We start from the raw sequence: 21,882 nt of genomic DNA, 5'->3' as shown, positions 1-21,882 counted from the left end.
GGACAAGTATGACAATGGAGACAGCTGGTTAGAAAAAGTGATATGTGCTTTGGGGCTTTCTCATGCCTGTTTACCTGCATTCAGCAGCCCCTTGGCACTCTGATGATATAATTTCTCCATGGTTACTGTCAAACACTGAGAAATTTAAAGGAACAAATAAATACTTTGTCTGTTTCATTTCCTGTTTCACAAAAAGTAAGATTTGGCTTACAAATTCCTTGGTTTGGAGCAGAAAGCCTGTTAGGATTATCAGACCTTGCAGGGGAGAAACTGTAACTGCAGAGGCCCATTAATCAGGGAGCATCAGTTTTTCACAGTTGTGAAATGAAGAGCTACAAGAGATCAAATGCAGCGGGGAATTGCTAGCTCAGTAGAAGTCTACAATATTTCTAGGAATAGGGCTGTGCTAGCTTGATGTATTTTCTAGATACCAGAAGTAATGTGACTGTGTTTACATGACACTACCCCAGCAGCTCACAGTGTTACCACACTCAGAGTTGTTGAAGGAGAGCTTTTTCTTGTGAACCAGCACAAGAAATCTCAGATGGGAAGCTAAATGTGCATTCCCTGCTAGAAACAGCTATGACTTTTAGCCAAAAAGAAAGCATAGGTTTACAGTGGAGAATTGACTGGAGCAATGACTGGGGAACAATGAGGGGAAATGATAGCAGGAGTAGTAACATGAACTTTACTGAGAAGGTAAAAATACATCACTTCTAGCTAACTTCTGGGCATAAAATTAATCACAGAAAAGATTTCTGATGTTTGTATTTTATCAACAAAGTTCTCAGGTGTCAGCATTTCTTTGAAATGTGTTTTTTATCTTCATATCACTAGCATTTAAATAGCAAATGCATTTGCTTAGTTACTCTAGTTCTAGGACAATTTATAAATCTGTCATTTTTAATCTTTGTTTTGTGACAAGGAGATTATGTGTATTCCAGTTTGATATGTTTAAGAATTAGTTGTCACTGAAGGCTGCTGTTTGAAATACATTTAAAATAAGAATATTGCTCTTATCTGCTTCACTAAGTATACAGTGAATTAAGGCATTCTTTTTTGTTCTCAAAAAATGCTAAAGCCAAAAGATTACCCGCATAAAGAATTTTGCACATAAAGTGTTGTTCCAAGATCATTTGGCCCTGAAGAGATAAGGGTGTAATAGAGTTAAATTAATGTTGTTGTCTTCAGAGTTGCTAAAAGATTTGTTTTCAGAGAAGAATGAAAAATGTGCCATTGTGATACTGCCAGGGAGATCTTCTGTTCAGTAGAACTGTGATTTGTTGTTCGAGTCAGTACTGCAATGATAGAATCATAGAATCGTTTTGGCTGAGAAAGGCCTTTAAGATCATGGAGTCCAACCATTAACCCAGGGCTGCCAAGTGGGTCTTCTAAATATCTCAGGGATAGTGAGCCAAGCACTTATCTGGGCAGCCTTTTCCAATGCAGTTTCCTCTTATTGCTTGCAACTTGAGAGTAGAGAGGGACCCCCATTTCACTGCAACCTCCTTTTTGGTAATTGTAGATAGCAATATGGTCTCCTCTCAGCTTCCTTTCCTCCAGATTAAACAACCCCAGCTCCCCCAGCTGCTTCTCATAGAAATTGTGCTCCAAGACCCTTCACTAACTCTGCTGCCCTTCTCTGGACATGCTCCAGCCCCTCAGTTTCCTTCCTGTCCTGAAGAGCCCAAAACTGAACACAGGATTTGAGGTGTGGCCTCACCAGTGCCAAGGCCAGGGGAGCAGTGCTGGACACACTGTTGCAGGACGTGATTCAAGTGGCACTCAATTTAAACCCAGAAATTCCTACCTAAGGCTGCATAATAACAATAGCTGGTTCATATTTCTATCTTGGAGTTGCATTATGTTTTTATAAGCCTTTTCCAAAAATTTGTTCTACTTGTTGGATAGTGTTGACTTCCTTCATTTTATCTGCTAAATGAATAAAAAGTCTTAACACTATTTCAAATAATTAATTATAGAACACATACACATGGTTTTAACTTCTTCAAGAATATATTTATAAGTTCTTTACAATTGTTACCTAGGTTCTTATGTTGGTGGGGATTTGATTTTTAACATTTTGTTCAGGTACCTATTAAACATCTGTTTCCTTTGAAATAAGACACACAATTCGAATGCAAATAGCTAAATTTCTAATAAAATTCTGTTTCTATGAAGAACTACACTTCATGAAGGAGAAAATAACAAGTGTTTCCGTGGAGCCTTTTTTCTATTATTTGCACTAGAAGCAATATAAACCACTTATAATTGCAGAATTGTGTATTTTGCACACTCCATAATATTCTAGCTAACTATCCAGTTTGTAAAAATGTAATTTAAAAAAGTTTTGTGCAAGATGGTTCACCTTTGCAGTATAACATGGTCCAACACCATGAGAATGGTGTTAACATACCAAGTGACTTGTTAATAGAAAAGGGCAGCAGTGGGCTTGCTAACACAAGAACTGGAGACATTATTTCTGAAATTTTTATTGTCTTTATATGGTTCCTAGACTAGATGCTTTTATAATAGTAACTTAGCCTTGTGGTCCTTTATCCTTCATACTGGGGTAAGTCTGAAAGAAATACTTGAAGTTTTATCATCTACCCTGTAAAGAAATTCCAAGCCAGTTTTCCTATGACAGCTAAATGCCATTTGCATTTAAGTGTTTCTGTTCCATTTGAGGAAGAAAAACATCCCTACTTTATACACTTGAGGGCATTTCTGACAATCTTGACAAAAGAGCTCCAAGAAAGCTGTCAAAGTGTTGCAATGGCTTTCATGCATTCTTTTTTTTTTTTTTTACTGAGCTAAACCCCAGAATTTAAAGCTGAGGAAAAGAGGAGTTCAGAGTTTAATTTGATAATTCAAATTAATCAGAATGAAGTCTTCAAAAAGGCCATCAAGGACTGAATCTACCTCTCCTTTCTTAGCTTTCTATTCCCAGACAGTAATTTGTGGGATTTTCTACACAGAGTTTTCTGTGGCCAAAATTTATACAGCTGTTTGTCCCAGATCACATTAAATCAGTAAACCATTTGGTTGTGCAAATCTACTGGTTTTACCTGTACCTTTTTAACTTTGCACTTAAAGCACTACTGGAAATGGGAACACCTGTAAACCCTCAAAAAGCTTTAACATCTTTAGGCAGCTTTATTTGGACAGATGCCTTATTTTATTACTTTTCTTAAAATACAAACAGTGCTGAACAACATTCTGTCTGAGGTTTGTTTTTTTTCTTCTGTCAGTTTTCTGAGCAGCTGCTAGGCATTTTCTTCTAAATATGATCTAGGATTCTCTGCTGCCAGCAGATAGAAGCTGAATGTAAATTATTTCCCCTGCCCTCAGAAGCCCAAATGCAAATAAAGGGTTTATAAGCATAATGAACAGATGCCTTCTGTCATAACTAAGTGCAGAAATCAATAATGCAGTACAAAAGCTGTTTGAAGGTAAAATGACAAATCTAACAAAAATCTGGGATGCTTATTCAGCAGATTGACAATTGTCTGCATTGTCTTTCATCTGAATTATAAAAATAATCTGTTGTGTATTGAAATTTAGTACAAGTTAATAGTAAGACATTTCATGTGCTTGCAAAAGAAATAAAAGTATATCTATTTGTAGTTCCTTACAGAGTATTGTTGTAGTGGTTTCAAAACTGGGATAAATAAAGAATAATAGCTAACACAAGAGTTTTATTTATCAGTGGGGAGGTAAATGAAGCTTTTTTTCTGAGGGGACAAAGCTAGACTATATACCTTATTAAAAAAATGTGCCAGTCCTTCAGAGACTGGGTAATAATTTTCGTTGTTATGTTTTAGCTCTTAATGTTCTAGAAATGGAAAATGTATAGTTATGAAGTTTTTGATGGCTCCCAGGTGTAATAAATGGTGTGGTGGTCCTATCAACCACAGTCAGTGGTTGTGTGCAGTGTATAGTGACATGTTGCAGATCTCTATTTTGCTTTGTCTGTGAACAGCTGTCCCATCACAAATGCTCCAATTTTTTCTAAAACTAATTTTTGCTGTGTGCAGTCCCCCCTGCTCTTGGCAAGGATGCAACCTACTAGATCAGGTTGCCCAGAGCCCAGTTTAACCTGGCCTAGAACACTTCCAGGAACAGGACACCCACAATTTCTCTAGGCATCTTTTTTCAGTGACTCACCACCCTCGCCATAAGGAATTTCTTCCTAACATTTGGTCTAAATCTCCTCTCTTTTATTTTAAGGGTGATGTGTTTCAACTTGCAAGTTCCTCTTCAATCTACTTTGTTTTGCAATGTGTCTGAGGGAGTCCCTCTTAAGCTGAATCTGCACCCTTCTGAAAATCTCAATGTGATGTGTCAGTATGTTTTAAATCATGCTAGTCAATGCTTATTGGTATTCTGGTAGCTCAATTTATAATAAGCATACAAACTCTAGGCTCTTGCAAAATGTGGATTAATCCATCTTTTTAAAATATCTCTTCCCCATGATTTTTATTACATTTGTGTAATTCCTCAGTCATGATGGGTGTCTACTTTCTTTAGCGAGTGTATTGCATTTTTATAAACCCATGAATATGGGATTGCTGTGGCTTGCAACTGGCCACAGACTTTGTGTTTAGCTGACAACAAGGTCCTCTTTACCTATCTGGCTTTGGCTGGCTGAACTTGTCTTACCCTGCGTTGTTCTGACAGGAGATTTATTTGTTCTGACTTGTAAAAGCATATATCTAATGACAAAATAATACATTTCATCTGCCATGTTATAGCTCTTGCATAGTTTTGTGCAGTCATGTGGTGTATATATGCTTTGTATTTAACAAATAGCTATAAAATGTAGTTACTCAGTGTAGAGTTAACTAGCTATAACCCTAGACTAAAATAGAACACAGAAGAGTAAAGACATATGACCATAACTGACACCTTGGAAGTACTGGCATAGGATGATTCTAGAGGCCTATGAACATCTCACCAGTGGCCAATTACTGGTCATCAAATAGTGTGAGCTTGAGAGCAGAATGAAACCAGTTCTAGGGGAAACCCTTTGAAATATAATATGTTCCTTTTGCCTATCTCAACATCCTGAATGTAACAAATCATTGGGAATTCAGGCAACTTGTTCTGTATTGTGGGTATCACACCTCAGTAGCAGTATGCCTTTTAGGATTTTAGGTCCTTAATGGAGGGTAGCCTTGGATGCCTTGCAAAATTAGTGGAGCTTTGACAGAGCAATCTGAATGCCTACCTAGGAATTGTGTTCTTTACATTGAATATGTAAAAGTACGCGTGCTCCTAACTTTAGCATTTTACCAGATTTATCAGTTCTACTTCCCTTCTTGTCATTTCCCTTTAGTTTGACAGCTGGGTCCTCTGTGGCAAAACTGTTAACTTGAAGACTTGATTTATGGAGGTCCTTCAGATTTCCTTCTCTGTGCATCCTTGCTTTGTTTCCATTTTGGCTGACTTTCACTCTTTCCTATTTACTGGCCTCTTTACACCATATAACACTTTAAAGTAACTTTGCTATCTGTAATCCAATGTTCTTCATTTTTCTGAAAAGCTGGGGAATGCATGCCATTTATACTCCAAAGATGTATCTAAACTATGGGTAAAATGACTTACCTGTGTTTCAGGTGTGTTCACTGAGAGATTTCTTGATGCTTTTGGATGTATAAAGATGATTCTTTATTTTCTAACAATGAATGCCATAAAATACAGAGCTCTATATCTTTCTTGCCTTGCATGAGCAAGTACTTCAAATCATTGACAGATAGCTTTTTTCTCAAGTTAAAACTGTTTAGCCTTTGATGAGGTTTTTTTGACATCTAATTTTAGAGTTAAATAAAATTCTTCAAGGAAATCTGTGAAATTCATACTTAAAGACAATTGGATTTGGAGACTCCAACCCTTGTTTAGAAAACACAATAACTTTATACCAGGTGGTGTACAATATCTGATTAATGCTGTTGTGGTTGATGTGATCTGTAGCAATAGCAAATGGGTTTTTCAGGTTTCCAAGGAAACAGTGCAATAGGGGCATATTGAGGGCATGATTATACATGTGTATGTATAACAATTTTTTAAAATATAAAAGCAGCAAGATTGGGGGTGGGCTATATATCCATTTTTATCAGGGAGCTGTACTCAGCCTAGCTATTCCCATACAGCAATGAAAAACCTTTCACCTCTCTTACAGAGCCTGAATTTTGCCTGTATGACTTTGTACCAAGCTTCTGTACCGCTAGCGGTACAGCTAGCGGTTTGTTTTCTCACCTGCCCAAATAATGATTGCCACTTCTTCCTAAAGGTCATTCACTGTGTAAAACAAATTCCCCTACAAAAATAATTAATATCCATGGTATTAAATACAGTCCTTAAAATAGAAAAGCCTTCACTGAATGCTTTTCCTTGTAAGATTTGTTTATGTACCCAGTTGGAGATGTGTAGGCAAGCTGTTTTTCATGAGAAGGAAAGTTTGGTCAGAGTATCACATTCTCTGGAGCTGCCAAAATAAGAAAATGTAAGTGTAGGTAAGAGGAAAAATATAAAAGTTGTCATAGTAATTAGATATCTGATCTGCAGGACCCTGGACTGGCAGTACATGGCAGAGAATTCTGAGACCTGATTTTAGGAACTGCCAGACTTCAAGTAAATTTATTCAGCTAAACAGTAAAATGGTTGTAGGGAAAATTTCTTTCAAAGCCAAAAGGACTGATGACCTTGTTGTTCAGTCTGTGTTGTACATGCTATTTGCTTCAGCTGTATCTCAAGTTCGTTATGACTCTTCTTCTGAGTTGTCTGTCTCCACTTGTTGAGTGTATACGCAGAGTTTGCTTTTATCTTCTCCTTGATCTGTATGTTGACACAGGATATGCTGTAGTAACGCTGAAGGTCAGGCAAGATTAATCTTTACAAGCTGTATCACTCAGACACTTGCCTCAGTGATTATATTTGAAATAACCAAAAGGCATGCCTGTTGCTTTTGTTAATCTCAACTGTAATGATTTGCAGTTTATTTGTATACTGCAGATGTAGTAGAAGAAGTTATGCTTCCTTGGTTTTAGAGGAATAAAAATTGGAAAATTATTATATGGCCATCCTTGCATTTTGCATGTCTTCTAGCAAACTTAAGAAAGAGTGTGATTGATTAAATCTGATAAATGTTGAACAAAAATTGTAATTTCAGTCATTATAAAATTGCTGTTCCTAAGAATACTGATTATGCTATAGTAGCTTACTAGAATATTTTTCTTCACATTTTGGATGAATAAATTGTATAACTTTATACGAGGTAATATAAAGTGATACACTGTGATGAGATTTCTGTGTTTCACCCATAGCTCCGGGACCATTTTTCTTGCATGCCAATAAAGGCAGGATTGTGTTGAAGGAAGTGAAAAATTAAAATGGTAGCAAATAATCTGATTGAAATTTCTCCAAACTGACCTCTTTTTAGTTCTCTTTTTAGTTAAAACATTAGTCCATCCCTATTGACGTATTTTTCATTCATGTCATTGTGGTTCAATTACACATCAGTAATAATTTGCTAATGTTTTCATGGGTTGTTGTCTTCAAGACTTTACTGATTTTTGGATGTTGATACCCTTTGCAATTACACTTAAAAATTGAAGTGGGTTGGCTTGTTATTACTAAACTTCCTCTGAATTTTCTGTTCTCAAGAATGCATATATACTAGCAAATATATAAAATTTTTAAGCAATACTGATAATAATATGAATGTCTAATTTTTAATAGTTTTTCTCTTCATTTTCAGGTTTGGCAGTTTCTCTTCAGTTGCTTCATGGAGACATAGAACAAATTAGGAGGGAGTATACATCTAGATTTACACATGGAGTATCCATAACAAGGAAACTAGGTTTTTCCAATATTATAATGCCTGGTAAGTTAAAGAGAAAACTATCCTAATAAGCAGTAAAAGAAAAAACTTGATTATCAGCTGGTTTTCAAATGAATAGTGTATTCTGAAACTTCTTAAGCAGTTCCCAAGACTTTTATATTACCATTTTTTTCATAAAGATAGAAGAAAACTGTGTCCCATTGGCCCCATTACATTATATTGTCTGGTTGCTATGCCAGTGTCAAAAAGCAGCCTTTTTTTGAGACCTGTAACCTCACTTCATAAAAGTGAAGATGACTGAATGCAAGACTACTGAGCTCTATGTAGGTAAAAAGATAACCAGCAGAACATTTTGTTCATAGGAGCTGGTAGCTCTTTAAATGAAGACACACAGAATTTCACTGGTACTGTACAGTTTCTGCTTTCACAATGTTTGGGTCTCCAAGACTGGAAATGGATAATAATATAGAGACTTCATTTTGCTTATATGATTTGACAAAATATGCAAGTAGTTAAACCAGTGCTAAGGAAGGTGGAAAGATTGTGTCAGTGTGAATGTGAAGAAGCAAATATAGGAAGAAGATCATAGAACAATTTATAGCTACATCCCTGAAATAAATATTTTTAAAAGTTTTAGTGGGTTGCTGAAAATTAGGAAACAAATGTCTCTTTAAAGGAAAAGCGTACTTTCAAGCAGATCAGTTTGGCATGATTATGGTGTTATGTTGTTGCTGAGAAATGTTGCAGGGAGGAGCTCACATCTTAGTCAAGACTGTATGTGTAGACTCAGCTAAAACTTTCTCAAGTGTAAATCATCCTCATGACTTTCAGATTTTTAAATGGGACTATCTTCATATAAAGATCTGTCTTTGCATTCCTGTGGACATAAATCAGAAGTAAACTAGGGTTCTGAGGCAAGAATAAATAAACTTTCATACTTCACTAATCAAGAAGGTCTTAAATAGGCATTTGAAACTCAGTAATGAGGTTCAGCTTTAGCTGTGGGCATGTATTTCTCTTGAACTTTTGCCTGAAACTTGACAACTGAGAATTCACTCTTGTGTGCTTACTGCCAGTTAAACATTTGTCCTTCTGCATCCTTGATCAGCACTACTGGTCACTTAAAACATGTACATAATACAAGTTAATAAAACAGTTTCAGCACTGCAATGAAAATAGTATGATTGCAGTATTTAGAATAATGAAATGCATAAGTCAGGTGCCATTTAAATTGAAGTTAGTTTATATATATATATATATATATATATGCCTAATGGAAGCAATTCAAATGAAATTTCATGGCTTATTAGCTAGGTTTTATTTGTTGTCTTACTGTTGGATTTGAAATTTGAATCAAATGGGTGTTGTAAATAGTCTGGCAGATAGCAGTGGAAGCAGTTTTACTGAGCACATTGTAACTCCCATTAGGAATAATTTCCCCAGTTATCTATGATTTAGTGACCTGCTTCTCTGTGTTATCAAATTTGCTATGAATAGATCTCTTATCCCCTCATTTTCCACTTGAGAAATAATGTGATGTTCTAAACTGCAAGAAACATGTTATAACAGTACAGTGTAATCAGCTGCTGGAGTAGTTTCTTGACTCAGTTTCAAAGAGTTATGCAGGTTCACTTTTTCACTGTTTTAGTTAAAAAAAATTATATGGGTTTTGGTGTACTACTTTCTCAGTCCAGTTGTATACATGCATCAGTTTAAATAATATACAACTTCTGAGTCTACTGGCATAGAAGGGATTTCCCCTAAAGAGAAATAATAATTTTAATCTTGCAATGATGAGTTTCAAGGACTAACCAGAGCAGTGAGCCCTAGGCCCTGAAATGCCCTCAGCAACCTAGCCTTTGAAATGCTTTTTTAATTTAAAGCTTCCCTTTCATTTTATTTCTCTTCTAGTGATTTTTTTTCCACAGATAAATTAGAAAACTTCATCTTTTGCCACTAGAAGTGACCATTAATTAGATCTTATTTTATATTTTTGTGGAAAGGGTGTTGCTGTGGCTAATTAGCACTTAGGTTAGTGTTGTGAATAAGACTCTCTTGAATTATTCAATAAGAAATGCTTCATGCTGCTAAACTTCAGTATCTCTCTTAGAAATGCCATATTTTAGGTCTCTCTCCTATTCTGGTGTATTTAAACTCTCTCTGACCTTCTTTTTTTGTCATACCAATCCTTTTCTCTGTGGAGATTTTGCTGTGAAAAGTAACAGGGATCAGCATACGTGCCAAACCAGAACTGACAGTAATAGTGCATGTTTTTATAGAGTAATGCTTTTTGTGTCACTGCAACTTGACAGGCTGAAGCCACAAAATATAATATCCAGGACCTTTGGAATTTCATCATGAAGAACTCCAAGTGTTATAGGAAATTAAGTAAATGGCTGGAAAAAAAGTAGATGGCTATCATTCAAAAAGGCTGTGAAATAGGTAACTCACTTTATTCTAGCCAGCAAAAGAAGGAAAGGCAGTGAAAGTGTCAACTTGTGAAGATAATCAATATGCATTTTCTAGGTTTGACCAGGATTTCAGGGCAGACTCCATGCAAGCACTGGTAAATTCTATTCCAGCGTTCTAGTGTGGTTGCCTGCAGATATACAGCCAATATTCTCTGGAAGCTTTGTACAACATTGAAGGACACCTGTGCTTGCACACTGAGTTTCTGTGTTCACCATTTCCTAACAACCACATCATTACTTAGTATATTAAATTTAGCATTTGATATTTACAAATGTAGTATACTTTTGAGGAGCACTCTAGGTTAAATTTACATGCATAATAGGTAATGAAATGTGAAAGCCCTTTTTCTATGCATACTTTTACCCGCTTTTTTGCTATTTTATGTAGTTCAGTATTATGGAATCTCTTTCCAAATTTGACTTAGAGCACCTGTATCAGTGCATGCCTTCAGTGCTGTTCATGCTCATGTGTTTTAAATGTGCATGTATATGTTCTTTGGCGCCATTGTGGAAAATACCTAATTCCGTAAATAAGCCTGATCACTAATATGTGTTGTCTGGAGTTTTTAGAATTGGAATAAACCCTAGCACAGCTATTTGTCTAAATGAGGATGTAAATGAGAGATGCTCACTCTGCCTTCCATTTGAAAATAGACTAAACTTTTGTGTGGTAAGCATACATATAGGTGCATGTCTTCCTTTGTTGTGCATTCCCGATCAGAACTGCATCTGCTTTACTTCATTTGAGCTACACTGTTCTTAACAGTGCTAAGTCTATTACTGGTAGTTTACTGGTAGTTGTTGTCTTAACTACTTTGTACATTCAAAGACAAAATCCATTTAGTGTGAGACATTAGCACTTAAAGTAATCTCATCATCTTCCTGTAGAATACTTTTTTCACTAAGCAATTCAGTGAGGTCCAAACCTTACTTCCTAAATTTTACCTACAAACTTCCTCTATGCATCTTTGTCTATTAGTAATATGATGAGATAATTCTGACTTAAAACTGCTATGGATTTGATTTTGAAAGGCTCTGTGACTTATAGAGGACAGCAGCTCAAAATGTCCATAAATTTATTTTGGTGTGTAAACAATTGGCCTGTTGGATTACAACTCAAAGGACTTTGACAGGTGGATATCAGTTAGCTATAGCCATTGTTTTTTCAGCTTATGATCTGAACTGATGCCATTACCACTGCTGCCATCTGATCACCTTATGTTTTAAGGATAAGAGTTAATATTTTTTCATGTCCATCCAAATTATTAAACTCATATGATATTAGAAGAGGTTAGAGAATGGGTGCATCCCTACAAGGGTTCTGCATTGACTAGTGTTTACCTTGTACACAAGGGTACATTTTTTGGTCCTTTTCTATTTGTGTGATAAATTTTGACAAATAGCATTGCTAAAAATGCTACATGCAGCTGCACTATTACTTTTTTTTAATTGAATTTTCATTCTTTCAAACTTATTTGTCCAAGATTAAAAGCTGCATTTTGCTTCAGCATGGTCTTTTTCTTTTTTGCAATTTTTGCTCATTTAACAGATAGAATGAGGTGCCCAGGAGGATATTGCCAAGCTTTTAAGTTTCCTATGTTAAGCTTTCATATGCTTAATTTAGGAAAAGTAACTGAATTTTTTTACCATCACGTCTGCATTGCTTTATGTTTGTCACTTTTTAACTTCATTAGATGTCCTTTTGTGGTCCAGTTAAATCTCATCAGATCCTGTCCTTCAAAGCTACTGAATGTACTAATCATGCTTTCATCTGGATTATTAAAAGGTCTTTTCATGTTCAAGTACACACTCACCAACCTTTCTTACTATTTTCAGAAGCTTTTTAAAATAAAACTAGAGTAGAATCTTTGTCTTTTTATACAGTCTCACAAAATGCTATCTTTGTGGTAACATTCATTTTCAATTATGTGATTTTTTGACTAGAGGCATTAATTCTTTCAAAGCATAGAAAAAGATTCTGCAAAAATGTAAAGAAAGCTATGGAATATGTTGTCTTCATCATGGTAAGTGTCTGTGTCTGCCAGTGAGCTTGGAGTTAGTAAACAGCTGTTGATTCGAGGAGAAGAAATCTATGTCTGACACACTTCAACATTTTTTTCCCTTGAGCAGTGGAGTGAATTTTTCCAAACTTCTTTATACTATATGAAGTACAAACAGTTTGAATTTAACTTCTGCCACTGGATATATTAGTTTTACAAAATATGTTGAGCAATATGGTGGAGTAAAATGACACACCCTGCATTTTGACATTTCACAAACTGTAGTACTCTAGGGGGAATATCTTCTGCTTTTCAAATCCTATTTTAATACTTTTAAAAAACTTTAATCCTATCTGTTGAAGGAATTAACACTTCTATAATTCACTGGAGAAAAGAAGGGTTTGATGAAATTAATTAGACAAGTGCAAGGAACTTGTATATTGTTTTCTTTCTCCTTTCCATCTCCTCTGTCTTATTTTTTTGGTTCATTAGAAACTGAAGGAAAAAATAGAAGAAAACGATGGAAAGGGAAGACAAGCCAGAATTTAAGTGTACTTCCCTTGATTTAAAATCTCTGGAAATGAAGAATGGGGAAAAGGGTCTTCTGCAGTTTATAGTATTTGAAGAATAATCTGGCTTTCTACTGAGTATAGAATAAGTAGCAGTGTTGCATGGGAAGTGTATGCAAGGATAGTTATGGCTTGGAAGTTTTTCTTTGATAAACCAGGTAAGGAACACTGGCAAACTAACAAATGAGTGCTTTAGCTCTGTTAAAGTAAACAGTCTTTCAAAATTATGTTGGAAATATTTTCTTTATTTTGAAGCTAGACAAAGTCAACAGGTCAAAGTTATCTGTTGAAAAGAGTTCACAAGTCTTTTATTCCTCACTTGTTCAAAACAGCTTGTTTTACATCTCATTGTTAAAAGGAAGAGAAAAAAGTCACAGAACAGTTGGGTATTATGTGGTAAATGTACAATCCATTTGAAATCTGAAAGTATTTGAGAATTCCTTGTAAAGGGCATTTCATTTGCTTAATTAGATGTTTTCTGGTGAGTGTGTCTTAGAGCTTGTTGAATGTTTCTGCAGTAAAGCTGAAAATGCAGGTAATGTTTTATTAAAAAACGAAAGTAAAGTAACTTAGGAGAGTACTAAGAAATCAGTTTGTTCATTTCTGGTTTAAATGCCCAAGTCTACCTAATCCATTAATAAAAATGAAGTGGTGTTACCAAAGTGACCAATGCTCCCAAAATCCTAACATACACAGTTATTTTAACTAAGTTTCCCATATATAAAAAAGAATACCAGTCATAATATATAAAGTGGCTGCTAGTATATAAATAGTTGAAATTGCCTTAATTTTTTTCTGCCTATCCCCTATAATATACTTAAATACAGACACACAGCCTGCCCCAAAAAAATTCTTTGTTAAGTATCACCCAGAAGGTATCAGTCTCAGAGTTTTTCTTTGTATGTATATATTTAAGCACCAAGTAAAACATTTTCTCATTCTTGAGTCATGTGTGTATATTACTCATAAATCTTGTGAATGTGTGCAAAATTTGCTTGGTTGTTCTTTGCCTCAGTGATGGAGAAGTAAAGGTATGCTGTGTGGGGAAAAAGCACTGAACAGACAGCTGACTGGTGGTTGTCACAGTCTTTAAAACTCAAATATGTTCACTGGCAGCTTCAAGCATGTCAATGAGATTTGCCCCCCCTTTTTAAAAGTGCTGAATATATTCCCTGATAAGCAACCAGTCAGTCTTTCAGTATCTTCTAAAATGTAAAACAAAAAGGAAATTGTTTCAGTGATGGGATTTCATTTCCTACAGTGATGAAATTCTTTATGTAATGCAGGATGCCTGTGTGTCTTCCTGAGCTGCTGTCCTTAAGAATGCCCTTTTCTCAGATAACATTCTTCTGTGTTACAATTTTCACAAATGTTCCTAGATTGCTTAACTTGAATTTTTTAAATTAATTTTTGTTTTTAAGTTAAATGTGTAAGAAATCAGGAAGGGAAGGCAAGAGAAAAGAATAGTTGAGTAAAGACACGCTGGTCAAACTAAAAGACAACAGGGAAATGCAGAAGCAGTGAAAATACAAACAGGTATGCTGGGAAGAATATTGGGATTTTGCCCAGATGTGTAGTGATGGGGTCAGGAAGGCTAAGGCAAAGTTGGAGCTGAAATCAGCAAGGGAATGCAAAGAAAAATAAGAACTTCTGTAAGTATTGCAGCTGGAAAAGAAAAGCATACTCCTTGTGATGGACATGACTGGTAAACTGGTCTCAGCAGATGAGGAGAAAAGGCTGAGATACTCAACAGTATTTTTGCCTCAGTCTTCACTGTAAGTCTCTCTTCTCAACCTCTCAAATCTGTGGATCTCAAGGGAGGGACTGAAGGAAGCAAAGTTCCTCCCTATGTAGGAAAACACTAACCACCTGAGGAATCTGAACATACTTAAGTCTGTGACCTGTGGCAAGATGCATCCCAGGGTCCTGAGGGAATTGGCTGAAGTAGTTGCCAAGCCACTCTCCATGATATTTGAAAAGTCATGGCAGTCACATGGAGTACCTAGTGATTATAGGAAAGGAAACATTGCACCAATTTTTTTAAAAAGGGTAGAAACGCCAACACAGGGTGCCCAGAGAGAGCGTCCTCTCCCTGGGCAACATTTAAGGACAAATTGGAGAGGGCACTGAGCAACCTGCTGTAGTTGAAGATGTCCCAGCTCATTGCATGGAAGTTGGACAATGAAATCATCAAAGTTCAACTGCCAGAAAGGGATTAGCAAGACGGAAAACTTTACTAAGCTTCCTTAGCACTCTCCTCAAATTAAAAGTTAAAATCACCTTCTGCTGCCTTTTTTTTTTCCTTTTTTTTTTATATCCTCCCACTGGCAGTTGCTACACAGCTCTTTTCCCATTCTACAAAGTATTCTAAGGATCTTTTCTCTAGAATGTTTTCCTCCACAAGATTTACATTCTGGGTTAATACCATTTTGTCTGTGCCACATACAGAGATTTTCAGACCCTACAACTGAAATTTTTTTAAAGAGCTGTTCAAGATATGTTTAGAGAATAAAGCATCTCATTAGCTTGTATTTTATATAGATGTAAATGAACAGGAACTTCCTCTAAACAAAATTATGTTTTTTGCTCTTTCGCAATTCATGGTTCTAAAAGACGTACAGTTCTGAGCAAAGCTTTCAAAAAAGCAGTTCCAAACAAAAGCTCCTTGTGAGGTCTGTATACTTATTTTTAAATTACTGCTGTCAGGACAGCAGTAACTATCAGAGATGCTTGTTCAAACACAGTCATGCTGTGTTTTGTTACCCTACTAAACAATAAAATTGAAATTTATTTCACTAGAAAGCTTTTTGAGGCTAACTGGCAAACTACTCTCTTGTTTCTAACAAAGATGCTACCTTTGATCTTTGACAGCTATCTTCTGCTTGAAAACCTTGTTTCATATTAATATGCTACAAGAGATTCTGCAGTTCTAAATATGTTTGAAACACGTGAAAAGTCTTGTTACAATATATGTGTTGCAGTTGCAACTCACAGCTTTGCCAGTGTAAGTTCAAAAACAATTTTATGATGAAAGATCATTTCTTTGATGCCTAGGTTAGGTGCAAATGTTTCTATGAAAATAACAGCACAAATGATACATTCATGCAAAGGCTCTCCTGAGACTTGTACTGATCTGACTTTCTCCTTACTAGTGATGACCTGTGTTGTTCCTGTCACCTGAGGTTCAGTGGGTGCAGTTAAGCATCTCTCAGCTGGGGACAGTTTACACATAGGCATATCTTGGGAGCAGCAGGAGACCAGTGCTTATACACAGGTCCTTGACAGTGATGATGGAGCCTCCACCTATGAAGGAAAGGGAGCCTCAGAGGCATCCCATAATAAAACTCTGCAGTTGGCATAATATGACCCTGAGCACACATTGTCATCTCCTGAAAATTACTCCTGGCTTTTTTCTCTTTACTGCTTATTTAATATTTGTAGTTTATAATTGGCAGGTTGAGTATAGTTGGAATCCTCCAGAAGTCTTCTTGTGTTTGTTTTTGACTTTAATTGGCCTTTCCTCCTGTTCTTAATGTTAGACTTTTGCATGTAATTGATGCTGATCAGTCCCTTGCCCTCATTCTGCCCTTGTACAATTCATTGCTAGTTGGATTGAAGTAATGAAGCTTTTGCTTCTTCATGGGTCAGAATTCTTGAGCTGTAATGTACCTGGTAAGCACCTACAGCTGGGACAAGAGGGGTTTGGAGTTTTTCCTCTCCTAACCCATAGAGAGTTCTTTCAAGATAATTTTGCCAGATCAAAGTTGCAATGTATTGACAAGACCATATGATAGGCAGGTACTGCCAATGCTGAGTTCTACACATTTCTATTTAGCAACTTGGACATTTCAATTCAACACCTTTCAATTACAGTTAAATTCACATACCAGAGTGGCTGTCCATGCAGCATGTGCACTGAAAGCTTATGCTACATCAAAATGTTATGTCTATATTCACACCCCTGCAGCTCGACTTTGTTGTTGTTAAATTCTGTGGAATTTCAGTTTCCATGTGGCTTTAACCCTCACTTAATATTAGAAGCTCTTGTAGGAATTTGTCAGCCTGTTTTTGATGAAAAGGTGAATTCATAGGGTGCTAACTAAGAAGTTCCAAAGTGTTTGGTTTATTGGGTCACTTCTGTAATTATGACAGAATATACCACTTTTCAACACATTCAATTGCATGATTGTAAGATGAACAAACAGCTTCCCTAGGTACACTCTTTGATCCTCACAGTTCTGTTTTTTCCAAGAAACAGCTTATTACCTCCCACTCTCATAGGGACCAACACCAACTTTCTTATTTCTTCTTTGTTGTTTATCATCTCACTCCCAATGTACAACAATCCTCTGTCTTACCTATGCTGGTTGTAACATGTTAATTACTTTTTTATCTTGTAATAGTGTCTAGAAAGTAGCTTTACCAAGACAAGCAGCTTTTTAAGCAGTGAAGTCATTCAAATAACACAGAAATGCAACACATGACTCCTTTAATTTGCTTTTCTCCAGCTTCTGTTGACTCAGCTCATAACCTACATGTTTGGAAGTATCTTTGACTTCTAAGGAGACCTTAGCTTCACAGAAAATGTTTAATGATTTTAAACATGTGTGATTCACTATTTGACTGTCGTTTCTTACCCAGAAAACTGACAGTCTTAGACAAAGCTGATTTACAGTGGGGTTTGACTCTGGCTAAGAATGTTACTAACTGGATGTTGCTCTCTGCAAGTTCATTTCACAGTCTGGATGCCCTAAATTCAGAAAGCTGAAAGTGACCTGTCATGACAGGGGCCAGGGAATGGAAATGCCCCATCAGAGCAGGGAGAAATGAGCTGCCCTTTCTTTTGAAACAAATGCTTTCAAGTGGTCTAGATATTTCATACCACTCAGTATCATTATAGGTAGAGGTAGGTTTGTCACTTCAAAAGCTGAGCAGAATTTTTGATCTTGTTTTCTGTTGCTTATTCCTGTAACAAACTTTATGCTATTAAAGCATAAAACATATTAAACAGCCATTGGATGTTTTCACTGAAACAAGCTTGGAGAAGGAGACACTGTATTTCTCAGCACAGAAATGGGCTGGAATTAGTGTGTTGCTTTTTTCATGTCCTCTAAAGCCTCTTGTCTGATAGAGATTTAATTCTGTAGGTATGCTTTCAACCAGTAATTAAAATCTGATGAACTGTGCTATTTGAAATGTGCCCTTCCTATTTCTGTGTTGATTCCTCACATTTGGTGAAGTGTTACACTGTAAAAAGTCTCAGTACACATACACCTATAAGATTTGAGTCACGCAGATAGTTTAGCTGAAGATACCATCTGTACTCACCAAAACCTACCTCAGAACTCTGATATCCATCAGGACTTGGCCTTTCAGTGCTACTTATGGTTGTAATTGACTACCTTAGTGACAAGGAGTTGATTTAATCTGTCTGGTGTACTGGTGAAGGCAAAGATCCCACAGAAAAATGATGCATATTCCTATAATCAAATGTGCAATTATAGTTACCATAAATAAGAAAAATCAGTTAAAGGAGTATAGATAGATTCAGCAATTTGCTGATATTTGAATGCTTCATAGAGGATTTGGAATTTTTTTAATGAGAAGTGGGGCCACAAATGAATGCCCTAATTTAATTTAAATAGACAATCGCAATTTTTGGAGTGAAAATTTCTGTTAAGGAAGATTTCTTATTTTAACAATAAGAAATTAAAAGTGATTAGGATATCTCCAGGCCATTATATCAATAGTTAAATAATTTAAAAATTTGGTATCCAAATATATTTTTCTAGGTTTTTATTCTGATTTTCTTTCCAGCGTGACATTTACTTGTCAAATCTATTTTCTTTTTTGCCAGCAGCTGTTTTCTGATAAGGCTTTGTGCTTGATATTTATAAACCTTTTGATTTTTTGATTTTATGAGCTTATACTTGTAATATGTTTATTGAAATACTGTGCTAAAGATTTGTCAGGAACATGGTATAGAGTTCTTAACATCTCAGGACTCATAGCTGAAATGTGCAAGTTCAATAGAGTTGGTTTTCTTATACTTTGGTTGTAAGTAATGATTGTGTTATAAATCAAGAGTGAAATATCTGTGTGCCTCCAGACAGGAGGCAAGTTTACATTGAACCTTACATTTCTGTAGATATTATAAAATGCCAGATATGCCACATACTTTGAGGAAAGAAAGCTGATGTTGTATCCACTTGGTTCAGACTGTGTACTTGATGCATAGTCCAGAGTTTACTTTTCTGGACTTGACTTTACTGGAAAATTAATTCTCCAGTCCATTTCAATCATCTCCCTTCTGCTTTTCTATTAATTTCCTTATAAAACATGGTTATTCATCATATAGCATAAGAGGCTTAGTCTCCTCCTAGATTTAATTTGCCATGCATGGTAATGGAAAAAAAATGGTATTTTCTTTCACTAAGATGACCAACATGTCTTGAGTTTCTTCAAGACATTGAAAACAGAGCAGAGCTTCCTGAATGGAGAGAGGTGAGGGCAAGATTCATCTGAACTATCTTTTCATGACACTGATTAAAAACTGTGCCAAAGCTCTGTTAGGCCAAAAGCAGATAAATGTTTGAGAAAATACACCCTACACCTCTTTTTCCACTGTAATTTGATTTCTTCTGGCAATTAAAAAGGTAAAACACGGCAGGTTTGGATTAAAAAAAAAAAACTTGAACTGCATTGAAACACAATTTTTAAAAGCCTCCTTCACTTCTGTGGAGCCCCAATGACTTCTTTTGAAAATGCTCTCCTATTTTTTTGCATAGAGTTATGGGCTGGTATGAAGGGATATTTAAATATTATTATTTCTGCCCACCTACATGGGTAGGAATATCTTTTAGTAGGGCAGGCTGCTTAAAGCCCCTTCCAACCTGACCTTCAACACTTCTGGTAATAGGGCATCCCATTCCACTGTCATTTTCATTTGCATTTAAATCCCATACAGTTTACTCTATTTAAAAAGGAAAACTTGCAGTTTTCACTGAGTTACACCTGGAGAAAGTAACTACATTTGTGGTGGAAATGCTTATTCAGTTGTGGTCATGTTTCTGTGAAAATCCCATGGAAAATTGAAATAGATCTGTGCTGATAAATGAAAATAATATAGCACAAATGCATATAGGATTCAAGTCAATTTTTAAAGAGATATTGCTGCACCTATGTGTTGTTTGCTCCAATTGGCTCTATAGCAAAGCTTCTTTTTCTGAATACTGTGTGTTGTCATATTTTCTCAATGTCAAATACTTGAAAGGGACCAACAGGCAGCACTAACTAGAACCAAGCCCAGAATATGCATATGCTAAGCAAGGACCCAACATGCTGCAAGCTCTTTGGTGATCATACTATTCTAACTTATAAAATTTTTATAATGAAATAGTACTGCAATGTAGAATAATCATAATCTAATTGTTTTAATGGTAGTTTTAATGAGTTTTTAAGTTTTTTTTTTTTTAATTGTTTGAATAAATAAGAGCAGCTTTACAGACTCAGATTAAGGGTCCATCTAGCTGAGGACCCTTGTTGTAAGGAAATCCTAAGGAAAAGTAAAAGCTGCATATGCACATATGAGTATGGTAATTAGCCCCCGATGCTCTCCCAGCCTCCAGCTATTTTCAACTCAAGGGATTTCTTGAGTTCTTATGATTGCCTGTTTCATATCCTGTAGCTGATCTTTTTTCCACAATTTCTCCATCCTTTCCTTTCATCCTTTTATGTTACTTACATTCATAACATCCTTTGTAAAGCTTTGGGTTTGTGTTTGGGTTTTGTTTTGAGATACCTTTTGTTTTGCTTTTGTTTGATGTTTTTTTTTCTTACAAGTCTTGCTGTTCATCACCTGAATAGCCATCACCTTTTGCTTTTTTTAAACCTGTTTCCCACCAGGAACCAGAGACTGATCTGGTGGTTATCTGGTGGTTGCACACACTTACTAGTAATTCAGCACTTTCATCCTTGACTTCAGACACTCTTAAGTGAATACTATCTGTATTTTGTGAATACTATTTGTATTTATTCTGTTGATTCTGTCTAGCTGTATCCGAGCCTCCGCCCATGATTTTTTCAGTAGGTGACTGATGATAAGTTAATACAATAGCATGCCCTTGTTTATGGGCATGCGTCTTGAGGGATTTGTGATGTGGCAATTTCTTCTTTAATTTTTTATCATTTAGATTGTGCTTTGGAGGAATCATTTAATTATTTTGTATCCAGTGATGTAATAATATTATAGAATATTAGATGACTATAGCAAGGTCATTGTTTCTGTTACTTAAAAATCACTGGAGAGTTGTATACAGTAAAATACAAGAAATGTGAAACATGAGAGTATTGTGGAAAGTTCAAGCAAGTCAAATTCTATTTGCAAATTAAAATGAAGCTGGAAAATGAAGATGCATTAATTGTTTATGTTACATAGATTGTAATTAATTTTACCCACAATACAAGTACACATCCCATGGTTGCTTTCTAAGTGGCACACCTATAAATAGACTAAACTATAACACTTTCAGCAATGCTGAGTGAAAATCTGCCTTATTAAAAGATGATATTCCCTTTTCACTAAACTTGCATTTCACTAGAGGAAAACACATATTTTCAATTTCTGTTTTAGAAAATACTCCTAATTATGATGATGTTCATTCTTCATTGTTCTTCCTTTCACAAGGAAAGTCCAATTGCTTCAAAGTAGTTCTGGTAATGTTTGTCAAGAGCTGGATTAGTTTACACTATTCACAAATAGATTCAGCATCTTTAAACAGAGCAGGGGCTTCCCTACTATAGCACTTCAGTCACCACCAGTACTGCTTTTCCCCTGTCCTGTCCCCACTGCAAACACTCCTTCCCTTTTTCATCAAACTTTGTAATTTGTGTCAACTGAAACTAAAATAAAATTACTATTGATCTTGTCCATATGATCTGTTTATGTTCTGACAAACTACTTAGCATGATAGTGCATGAATGTGCACAGAATTTAAATT

The 21,882-nt window shown here is 35.8% G+C and overlaps 1 protein-coding gene across 1 annotated transcript in view; it reads left to right on the top strand.

Annotated features, from left to right (window-relative positions):
* Nucleotides 1–21,882, top strand: part of DOCK4 (dedicator of cytokinesis 4) — a 218,982-nt gene that overhangs the window by 116,698 nt on the left and 80,402 nt on the right. The window contains exon 13 of the mRNA XM_053942036.1: nt 7,760–7,885. Coding sequence (XP_053798011.1) covers nt 7,760–7,885 — 126 coding nt within the window. The remainder of the gene's footprint in view (nt 1–7,759; nt 7,886–21,882) is intronic.

The sequence above is a fragment of the Vidua chalybeata genome, chromosome 5, assembly GCF_026979565.1.
Source record: "Vidua chalybeata isolate OUT-0048 chromosome 5, bVidCha1 merged haplotype, whole genome shotgun sequence".
NCBI lineage: Eukaryota > Metazoa > Chordata > Aves > Passeriformes > Viduidae > Vidua > Vidua chalybeata.
This window is presented reverse-complemented; position numbering and strand designations above follow the sequence as displayed.